The 9916-nt window shown below is 44.7% G+C and overlaps 3 protein-coding genes across 4 annotated transcripts; 1 reads left to right on the top strand and 2 right to left on the bottom strand.

Annotated features, from left to right (window-relative positions):
• Window positions 1-137: 137 nt before the first annotated feature.
• On the bottom strand, window positions 138-3796 carry LOC6501290. Its single transcript, XM_001954897.4, has 6 exons — window positions 3493-3796; window positions 3238-3421; window positions 1721-3071; window positions 1452-1656; window positions 1220-1392; window positions 138-1161 (listed from the first exon to the last, which is right to left on the bottom strand). The coding sequence occupies exons 1-6, from the start codon at window positions 3614-3616 to the stop codon at window positions 262-264; spliced, it is 2937 nt and encodes a 978-aa protein (XP_001954933.1). The 5' UTR covers window positions 3617-3796; the 3' UTR covers window positions 138-261.
• Window positions 3797-4020: 224 nt separating this feature from the next.
• On the top strand, window positions 4021-6812 carry LOC6499291 (TBC1 domain family member 22B). 2 transcript variants are annotated; one of them, XM_001954896.4, is made up of 6 exons: window positions 4021-4582; window positions 4705-4900; window positions 5260-5428; window positions 5490-6021; window positions 6266-6489; window positions 6553-6812. In XM_001954896.4, exons 1-6 carry the CDS (start codon window positions 4222-4224, stop codon window positions 6685-6687), a joined length of 1617 nt encoding a protein of 538 aa, XP_001954932.1. In that variant the 5' UTR covers window positions 4021-4221; the 3' UTR covers window positions 6688-6812. The 2 variants fall into 2 exon arrangements, with proteins under 2 accessions (XP_001954932.1, XP_044571994.1); XM_044716059.1 differs by having other exon boundaries at window positions 5170-5428.
• Window positions 6712-9902, bottom strand: LOC6501289 (exocyst complex component 6). The gene is made up of 3 exons (XM_001954895.4): window positions 9428-9902; window positions 8264-9357; window positions 6712-8211 (listed from the first exon to the last, which is right to left on the bottom strand). The coding sequence occupies exons 1-3, from the start codon at window positions 9501-9503 to the stop codon at window positions 7105-7107; spliced, it is 2277 nt and encodes a 758-aa protein (XP_001954931.1). The 5' UTR covers window positions 9504-9902; the 3' UTR covers window positions 6712-7104.
• Window positions 9903-9916: the final 14 nt, after the last annotated feature.

The raw sequence follows: 9916 nt of genomic DNA, 5'->3' as shown, positions 1-9916 counted from the left end.
ATAAATCCAAAAAGCGCAAATTTCTATTTGAATTAAAAATAACAGAACTGCTTACTTAAACTCAAAACAATGAAAGCGCCCTATTTCCTCTGATTTTGCATTGCAAATCTTAGCTTATCTTAATAGCATAGCTTAGATTAATTTAATTTTTTTTTATTGTTTGGATGTGGAATAAAATCTCATACAAATTTATCAAAAATAGTTTCTGGTTAGGAAAAAACACTTTACTTCACAGTGACTTTAAATAGGCTTAGCCTCGGATTAATAGCAATCCGAGATCATATTCTCATCATCTCGTTTTATCGCGCTCAGTATATCATCCAGAAGCGATGTGAAGCTCTCCTCGCACTCGAACCACTCCTTTTGTTGTTTCAGAATTTGATCCGGGTTGATAGCCTTCAGCTCCGCAAAAAACTGTCGCAAGGGTATAGCAAACTGCTTATAGTAGAACTCGTCTATATGCCGTTTTTCCGAAGGTTTCTCATCTGCATTAAGCTGCATTTGAGTCTCGAACGCCTTCTCCAAAAGCTGGAGGTCCTGCGAATTGAGAATCGCCTCGATAATCTCATCCGCTTCGCTGGGATTGATTGGAGGTTTGGTTTCTGACTGCTGGGGTGGTGGTGTCGGCTCTTCTGATGGGAAATTAAACGAGGAATGTTCCATATCCAGGGGCGATCGCATTTCAATTTCCTCCAGTATACCCTTGTATCTCTCAAATTTCTCCATCATTATAGTTACTCCCTTAATGAGAAATTCCAGCACCTCTTTAGAGGTCTCTTCCCGTAGACACTTGAGTAATATACCAAAGTATCCGTACTGCTGCACCTCACCAAAAACCTTGGCGATACTAGTCTGGATCTCCTTTTCTGTCAGTGTGACAATCTTTTTCTGCTCCTTGGAGAAGGTAACTGTGGGAAAGACTCCGTCTATCATGCCTTGGTTGGTGAACTGACGGTAGAACTCTCTCCTCCAGAACTCCAACGCATTCATTTTCACTTCGGTGTGGTGGTCCCCAACAACACAATAGTTAAGCGTGGAGAATAGTGTGTTCTTGTACTTGTGATGGATTTTCCGGTGCTCATAAATCTTTCTAAGAGTTATAAGAGCTTCGGCGCGAACAATATCATCGTTCTCCCGATACATCACATAAAGTAAATGATCCTGACAGTATAAGATTATTTTGAGAAAAGCTTCAAGTGAAAATTGTTTAAGATCTTACCACAAGATCCAGTTGACTTAGACCATTCTCCCATAAAAGGTTTATAGAGACCATTTCCGCCAGGCACTTGAAGGCGGACGCTCGTACATAGCGCTCTGCATCGTTTTTCGCCATTTCGTAGACAATTGGAGGTATCTGCGAGTCGATTAGAAACCGTTGGAAGGCGGGAAATTCTGGGGAAGTATAACCTTGTCATAAACTTAGAAAGAGATATAATTGATAGTCTACTTACTGACGCGGGAGATGCTAGCAATGGAGGTGGTCAGTTCCAATGTGGTGTCACGCACCTCCCACATTGTGTCGTGCATCCGCTTAACGATAATGGGGCCCAAACAAACTAAAGCTGAGCCCTGCAGGTTATCTACCAGCAGCGCCATGTTCGGGGAAAGAAAGTGCTCCACAGCCAGCTGGACCAGCTTCAAGGCCTGAACCGTACACTAAGAGGTAACAAATAAAATATATCATTATTTTCCAATTTAAAAAGATATAGAGTTAGCTTACTCTGGCATCCATGTTGGTGTTTTCTAAAACGAAAGCTAGGCAGTTGACTAGGCCAATAGTCTCCACAGACTCCTTCCATGTTATTTTGAACCGCTCTATCAGGGTGCGCAGGCCAACCATGACGGAGTGCAGAACTTGTGGATCATTGACGACCAGTTCGGTGCCACGAGGATACAATTCCAGGTAGGTGCTGCCAGCGCTGCTCACACTGTGGCAGTCATCCTGAGAGTCGTTCGTAATGGCATTCATGGCCACAGCTTCCCGTAGCACATACAACAGAGCCTGGCACACGGTGACGGCCTGTTCACGATCCAGCACCTTCTCCAATGACAGCAAACTGTGAATGCATTTGTTGGCCAAGCCGGGGGTCACCAACGACAAGCCCATGCCGTCTGGAGTGAAGAAGGCGTCGCGCATGCTGTAGCACAGGCGCAAAGTCTGCTCACAGGAGATCTCTAAGAGCTTCACGACATAGGCGTCGAACAGTTCCACCTTGTTTTCTGCCTCCATTGTTTTTGCGTACTTCATGGAGAAGAGCAGCGGCAGCATATGGAAGCAAATAAGCTGATTCTCGAATGTGACACGCTCCTGCTGGATGACAATTTCCTTCGGCGCTCTCGTACCTAGCTTCTTCCATAGAACGTGATTTAACTCCGCCAGCTTTACGAAACTTAATCCATCCTTGCGGGTGATACAGAACTTCATGAGGTTGAAAAATGACAGCCCGAATTCAGTGAACTCCTCCGGCGGTTCGGTGGCTTCTGGATTTAGGAGCTTCTCGTGCATCAGCAGTGCGAAATTGTAGCTACTTAACGTGGTGAAGATCTTCTCAATAAAGTATGGATTGTGCGTCATATCGATGAGTTTCCAAATTGTAAAATCGAACTCGTGGTACTCCTTAAGTAAGGCCACTAAATTGGTTCTCTCCTCCAGCAGCAGCGTCTGTTGCAGGATATAGGAGAGTAGGTCCAGGGTCGCTGAGATCTTGTGCAGCAGATCGTTGTCGTCCACCTTTATGTGGATCGCAGTCACTTCACCCTCTCCATCATGGATCTTATACAGGTTATCGTGAATCGGCTTCATGATCTCGGCCAGCAACTCCAGGGTGACCGCCTTATCATGAAGCTTATCGCAAAATTTGTACAGCATCTCGAAGAGCAGTTCCCTGGCCTCCCGCACCACATACACGGTGTGATCATTGTTCGAGTACTGGATGAGTAGTTTCCATGCTCGATGAATACGCAGGAAAGCCAGCCCCATGCTATATACCACGATCCCCTTCATAAGTCTGATGCCCCCCAATTTAATTGAGGGGCTGTAGGACCGATCCATTTGTAAGAATTTTATTGTTCTGAAAAAGATTTAATTATTAAAATTATGTACTAGGATAGGTAACCAATTTTGAAAGCTATTCTCTTCTTCTATAAATCGTCATGACCTTTGCTCGGCTTATAAAAAAGATAATAGTTTCTAAATAAATTTACTAAAATTGTATCCCATTCATAGTTATTTCCAACCTGTTAACAATGTCCAACTCCCGCAACCGCAGGATCATCCATTCATTGGCCGCCAGATAGCTGGTCAGATTGAGCATAAAAGATACCACTTTCGGGTGAACTTTGTCGAAGTCCTCCATAACCATGGTCATGCACTTGTCCACCCAGTCGACCACAAAAGGAGCCTGCAGCACATATGCATTCTCTAGGAAGGGACACAAATCGTTTGGGAATTAATATTACTATCAGTATGGGCATCAGATACCACCCACTTACCCTTGGCCTGCAAATTCGTGAGGAGCTTCTCAAAGTAAACATTGTTGGTTGTGGAAAAGTTATCGCGCAAAAATATGTTTAGTATCTGGCGCAGGCGCGACAGCACCTCCTCTTGCTTCTGCATATCGCTGGTAACGATGACTACGTAGCCTCTCCAGCGACTGCTCCTAGGGCATACTTTTCCAACTGGTAATTGTGTCTCCAAATAATGAAATCGTTTGATTGCCGCTCTTATCACGCCGAAGACACTTGTTTTGCATTCTAAGGAGACCGTTTCATTCTATTTGCGAAACGTCGAACAGAGTTGCCAGGTATGCAAATAAGTGATGGGTAGAGGAATTTTCTTGCCCTTTCACAGTTTTTAAGTTCATTTGGGTGTAGATTCTTTTCCAAATACTATTTCATTTTTAATAAGTTTAAAAATAAAATCCTAACGAAAAATAAAAATGACTAATATGTGAAGTAACAGATATAAAAGACACTCTAAATGTGCGTATTCTTTTCCTAAATATAAAATAATTCATTTTTAGTTTGTTTGAATATTTAAAGGCTTTAAACCTAATAAAATATATTTTAAATTTAAGTAATACAAATGAAATCTTAATCACAGCCTATTTCACATCACTGCCGAAGAGCTGAGCGCCCCAAATAACAAATGATAGAACGGTAACACTGTCTGGAGATGCAAAATAATGACGCTGACATCGAATCGGACCTAGGGGACGTATAATGGATAATAATGTAGAGCAAGCTGCAGTAAAAAGCAAAACAGATTCCGCCACAGTAAATATTGGAGCAGCAGCTGGATCCGGAGCAGCAACAGGAACAGTCGGTGGAGCCAGCGGTGCCGGGGTCCTGGCCAACGCAAACTCAAATTCAAACTCGACCTTTTGGAAAAACAGCGGACGAAGGGTGCCCGGACGGCCCAGTCCCAAGCGGGAGCTTGATAGGCCAGCGGGACTTGGAGTTGGCATGGTGTCCACCTTCCGGGACTATCAGCAGTCGGTGAGCGATGCCTGGGACACCGGCGATGACGAATTCTGCATCATCAGCAACTCTGAAGCAGCAGCTGCAGCAGCAGGAGCCGGCGGTAAAAATCTTTCCTTCGGAAAGAGTCAAGCTTCTTTGTCTGAAAATATAAAACTTCCTAAGTTAAATTATTCTTGTTTACAAAACCTTTTCATTTGTCTTCCCCTTGATGATCCTCTATAGAGACTGCACGGATCTCTCGCCAAGTGTCCCAGACGGTAGCCCTTAATGTGATTGAAACGCATTCGCGCAGCAACCAGAACCACAACGCATCCAAGACCTTAAGTGACTGCGGTCCTGATGTGATAACGCCCAGTAGGAACCCGGCGGAGGATGGCAAGGAAGACCGCCGATCGCTACCGGACAGCAACGAGAACAGGTGAGTGGTTAGTGGAGGAAGCGGAACCGGGAAGTCAAAAAGAAAGTTGAGTTCGAGTAGAGCAGTTGTGCAAACAAGTCAGGGGCGGAGTGGGATGTAAGCTGCTGCGATGTAAGCATGGTCTCGCTTCTAAAAATAATTAACTTTATAAATTCCTGATCGACTAAAGTTTCAGGGAGCTCTCAGTCACTTTTAAACCATTTTTTTGCCAACATAATTTAACGATAACCAACCTAAATTCTATTTCCTAATCAAACGCCACTCCTTAGCCCTTCCCATGAGTCCCAGTCACCAAGTTTAGAGTCAAGAACGCAAGAACTGAAACCCGCCATGGATAATAATCGAGGTTGCATTTACAGATCAAGATTAAGGAACTACCCGGGTCGGCCGCAGCTACAGAAGATAAGGTCAGACTGCCAGGACAGCGAGTATGAGACGAAGATTGAAAAGTTCCAGGTACTTCTCGATTCGCCTCAACTGGATCTGGCCGCCCTCAAGAAAATCAGCTGGTCGGGAGTTCCCAGAAAAGTAAGAAATCCCTTTTTACAAACTGACTAGAAGTTAAAATAAATCTAATAATTTCCCGAAGATGCGCGCTGTTAGCTGGAGGCTGCTCTCAAAATATCTTCCACCCTCGAGCGAACGGCGGATGGCGGTGCTGGAGAGTAAACGACAGGGCTACCAAGACCTCAGGCACAACTACTTCCGCGTGGACAGTCAGGATGAGACGCAACAGGATACGTACCGCCAGATTCACATCGATGTGCCTCGCATGAATCCCCAAATTCCGCTCTTCCAGCAGAAGCTTGTCCAAGAGATGTTCGAGCGAGTGCTATTTATCTGGGCAATAAGACATCCAGCTTCCGGCTATGTTCAGGGCATTAACGATCTGGTTACGCCCTTCTTCATTGTCTTTCTGCAGGAGGCTCTGTCGCCGGACACGGATCTCGAAAAGTATGACATGTCTACGCTGCCGGAGGCAACTCGTAATATAATCGAAGCCGACTCATTTTGGTGCCTATCCAAGTTTCTTGATTGCATTCAGGACAACTATATCTTCGCGCAACTGGGCATCCAGGAGAAGGTCAACCAACTCAAGGATCTTATACAACGTATTGACGGTAAGATTATGGGTTTGAGTATGTCTCTTCAAGATATCTTCAATAAAAGAAGATAAAAGATGGATATAAACGAGGTTAAATATAAGATAAGATAAATGGAACGTTGATGGCAACGTAGAAACGTAGAAATTAAAGATGTAGATTATAGGTGATAATGTCTGTGATGATCTACGTAGTTGTTTCCACAATTACCTTAACCCTTCCCCACCTATAATGACTGACAATTAATTATCCATTTTTGCAGTGAATCTACACCGTCATTTACAGACGCATGGTGTCGACTACTTGCAATTCTCATTTCGCTGGATGAATAATCTGCTGACACGCGAACTACCGCTGCACTGCACCATCCGTTTGTGGGACACATATCTGGCCGAGTCTGACGGGTTCGCCCTGTTCCATTTGTACGTGTGTGCCGCCTTTTTGCTGCACTGGAAGGAGCAGCTGATGCAACAAAACGATTTCCAGGTAACCCATTGATTAAAATTAATTCTTTTGTCCAACCAATTGATGGTAATGTCCATTCGGCAGGGTCTCATGTTGCTGCTACAAAATCTGCCAACCCATAACTGGTCCGATCGCCAAATCAACGTTCTGCTGGCCGAGGCATTCCGCCTCAAGTTCACGTACGCCGATGCGCCCAAGCATCTGGAAACGAAGAGTTGACAAATGAAACACAAACAATGCATATACGTAACATAGAAGTTAGTTTACTACTAAAATGTTCGGAATATACCTACACATACACGTACGCTACATACATCTAATAATTATATACAATTTGTTATTTAGCCGTTTCTCTGTTTTTCTCTGCCCTCATTTATAATTTTATTCCTATTTTAAATCCGTACGTAAACAGAAAAAAAAGAGTTAAAAATTAACCCGCTTTTTGTACATACAAATCAAAATAGAGAATACAATTTTACTCGTTGTACGGGTCGAGCAGTTTCAATTAGAAATTTGTCTTTTATAAAAACAAATCGAATCAAAACTTAATGATTACTAAATACTTTTCCATATGAGAGCCGATTTAGCTTAAAATAATAAATTAAAGAAAGGCGATCTAAAACTCAAAAAACCCTCCTAGTTCTGCCTTTCGGCGATGTGCTTCAACTGCTTGAGAACTGTTTCCAGCAACTTCTTTTTGTCGTTTTTGCGCACCAGCGAGAAAATTGGTTTCTTGTCCGCCTCTCGGATCTTCTCTAGGATCACAATAATCGACTGAGGCTGGACCAGGTGGTAGCGGTTCTCCTGCTTTCCGTAGTCATGGAAGTACGTGCTCCACTCCTCGAGAATAAGCAGATCCAACAGTTGGCGGTTGCGCAAGAAGTACTTGCTCAGCTCGCCTTCCTTTAGTCCAGGAACGGGCTCTGATGCTGCAAAGAACTCGCACTGCATAAGATCTAAGTTGATTTGGGTCAGCGCCCCCGTGGAAATCTGCTTTACGTCATCGTCGTACATTATGGAGTATATCTTCTCGGCAATGTGCTCGCAGGTGCGCCGGCAGGCTGCCTGGGCGATGTGAGGTAACTTAAAGGCGAAATTGTCGAAGGTGCTCTTCAGATACGAAATCATGTCGGTGATGAAGGCAGAGGCTATGCCCGGTGGTTCCACCAGTAGCCAGTCGTAGGCACTCAACTCGAAGAACTCGTCGATCTTGGAGCAGATGCGAAGGCCAACCTGTTTCTCAGCATCCTGTCGAGCCACATGGAACATGGCCGAGGGAGTCTGTGACACACTTCGGTCCGTGTTGGTCATGTGACAGACAAACTCATCGAGAAACGGACCAGCTTTCTCCAGATACTGCGTGTCAATGATTATTTGGATAAGCTGCGTCAGTGTGATGCTGGGCTGGCGGAAAACCACCGACAGGCATCCGCTGAAGCTTCGCGTTAACAAGAGATTGGCCGCTTTTCGCACCATGGCTGCTACTTCGTTGGGCGACAGGGTTAGCTCTTCAGCAAACTTCATGCAGGCGTACATAAACTCCTTGGCTTGGTGATACACCTCCGGAACCATGCGCGAAAAGGGAAACTTCTTGGGGAACGGTGCATTCTCAAGCTGGTCAGAGTGGAAAGGAAAGCGCTCCAGAATAGCTTCATATTCCTCAGGGTTCTGGACCACCATCGGCAGAAACTGCTCCTTGTCAAGAATGTCGCGGAAAACGTGCACCCATCGTTGCAGCAAAACCTGAAAGAAGTATGATTGTATATAGAACTATGCACCAAAAAACCACTAATACCTCGTTGTAATGATCCCGCATATTGTGGAGCAACTCCCAGAGAATGTTAACAGTGTAGCCATAGCACTTGAACGTGTTGATGGAAAGCATTATCAAGTTCTTGATGCGCAGAAGGATGTTCGGGTCAGTGCAGGAGGAGGAGCTCATGCTGATCTCGTTCATGAACTTGGTCAGAGAGCTCGACCACAGGTCCTCTAAGTAGCTATTGGTCACCACATCGCCAGCGGTGTTCTTCACATGATCCTCCACAACGAAGAAACCCACAATCGCGCATATATAGGTCTTGTAAGCCTCCAAATTATCGTGCATATTGGGGGGCGGTTGGAGCACAAGCTTGGCCTGGTCGCGCCGTTGCTGGCGGTAGTCTTTTTCAAAGTACTCCCGTTGCCCAAGGACCATATAAATGTGGAGGCAGCGGTAAATGGGCGAAAAGTCGATGAGGTCCTGGGCACTCACATTGGCGTCATCGTCGGCTGCGTCGCCGTTCGCTTGCTGCATGTGCTCGGCGATGATGGCGTTGATATCCCGTTTCTGGAGCTGTTTAGTGTGGGTGATGGCCAGCTCCCCGATACGCGGAGAGAACTTTCGGATGTTTTCCAAAAACTCGCGGAAATCCAAGGCGGAGGAACGACGGATGTTTTCCTTTATAATTGGGATCTGAATCTGCATCTGGGTGGCGAACCGGTAGTTGTGGGTTTTCAACCGTGACAAGTGCTCCGTTTCCAGCGTCTCCAAAGTACGCAGAGCCTGGTAGTACTGCTTGTTCTTAGCCTGCTGCGTGAACTTCATGTAGCACTCCAGCGCGGGAAGGCAGGACTTCAGAGCCTCAATAGCGCTGGCCAAGTTAGACTCTATTTGGCGGGCTCGAACCAGGTCGTTGCCTTGCTGAATCAGCGAGGCACTAATCTGGCGCAGCGAGGTGTCCAGCGAGTGCACCTCGTCATGAAGCTGCTTGGCCTGTGTGCGCACCTGCAGCAGCTCCTGTATGGAGTCAATGAAGCCCTGGTAGTACAAGTTGCATATCCGCTCAATCTCCTTGTCGTGACTCCGAATCCGCTGGTCCAATTGTTCGCTTATCTGTTTTGTATTGTTTCCTATGGAGTGACGGATTTACAAAGCCAATGGGCGTAAACAAAACATATTTCAGATAGAACCAATTCTTACCCTCGAGAATCGACCGAAAAGTGGGCCCCCAGTAGTCGTCCACTGCCTCTATGTCCTGTACAGTTACCTTTGACATTTTTGTCTAATTTTGTTAATTAATATTTAGATTTTACGGCAAATCAATCAACAAATTATTCAGCCGTATTAGCCTGTGTTGTAAAGTGCTTAAATCTGAAGTGTTTTCAAATGGTATTGGGAAAGAGCTACATAAAATGAAAAATATCATATTTAGTCTACAAATTAAGCTTAAACTTCATTAAAAGCCTTACATTTCTAATTCAATAGAATAGTAAAAAAGACAAAATGAAAATCCCTTTGTAAAGTTATTCGTGCGCCCCTTTCCAATTGTTGCCAGCTGCTTAGTCTGCAGATCTTTTGCAACACTTAATGTTTTGTAAAAATTTAAATTTAAGCAACAAGTTTTTAAATATTCCACAATGCTAACTAGAAAATAAAAAATATATATGTATAGTTATTTAAACACTATAA

The sequence above is a fragment of the Drosophila ananassae genome, chromosome 2L (genome assembly GCF_017639315.1).
Source record: "Drosophila ananassae strain 14024-0371.13 chromosome 2L, ASM1763931v2, whole genome shotgun sequence".
In the NCBI taxonomy this organism is placed as follows: domain Eukaryota; kingdom Metazoa; phylum Arthropoda; class Insecta; order Diptera; family Drosophilidae; genus Drosophila; species Drosophila ananassae.
This window is presented reverse-complemented; position numbering and strand designations above follow the sequence as displayed.

Bases quoted from the DNA above. Each gene is read 5' to 3' on its own strand.
- LOC6501290 (XM_001954897.4), bottom strand. From the start codon at position 3,616: ATGCAGAAGCAAGAGGAGGTGCTGTCGCGCCTGCGCCAGATACTAAAC. The intron at 1,657-1,720 runs GTAAGCTAACTC...GTTACCTCTTAG, and splicing joins ACACCAACATGGATGCCAGA to TGTACGGTTCAGGCCTTGAA. The intron at 1,162-1,219 runs GTAAGATCTTAA...TTATACTGTCAG, and splicing joins TAAGTCAACTGGATCTTGTG to GATCATTTACTTTATGTGAT.
- LOC6499291 (XM_044716059.1), top strand. From the start codon at position 4,222: ATGGATAATAATGTAGAGCAAGCTGCAGTAAAAAGCAAAACAGATTCC. The intron at 5,429-5,489 runs GTAAGAAATCCC...AATTTCCCGAAG, and splicing joins GGTCGGGAGTTCCCAGAAAA to ATGCGCGCTGTTAGCTGGAG. The intron at 6,022-6,265 runs GTAAGATTATGG...CCATTTTTGCAG, and splicing joins TCTTATACAACGTATTGACG to TGAATCTACACCGTCATTTA.
- LOC6501289 (XM_001954895.4), bottom strand. From the start codon at position 9,503: ATGTCAAAGGTAACTGTACAGGACATAGAGGCAGTGGACGACTACTGG. The intron at 9,358-9,427 runs GTAAGAATTGGT...GTCACTCCATAG, and splicing joins TTTTCGGTCGATTCTCGAGG to GAAACAATACAAAACAGATA. The intron at 8,212-8,263 runs GTATTAGTGGTT...TACTTCTTTCAG, and splicing joins TGCGGGATCATTACAACGAG to GTTTTGCTGCAACGATGGGT.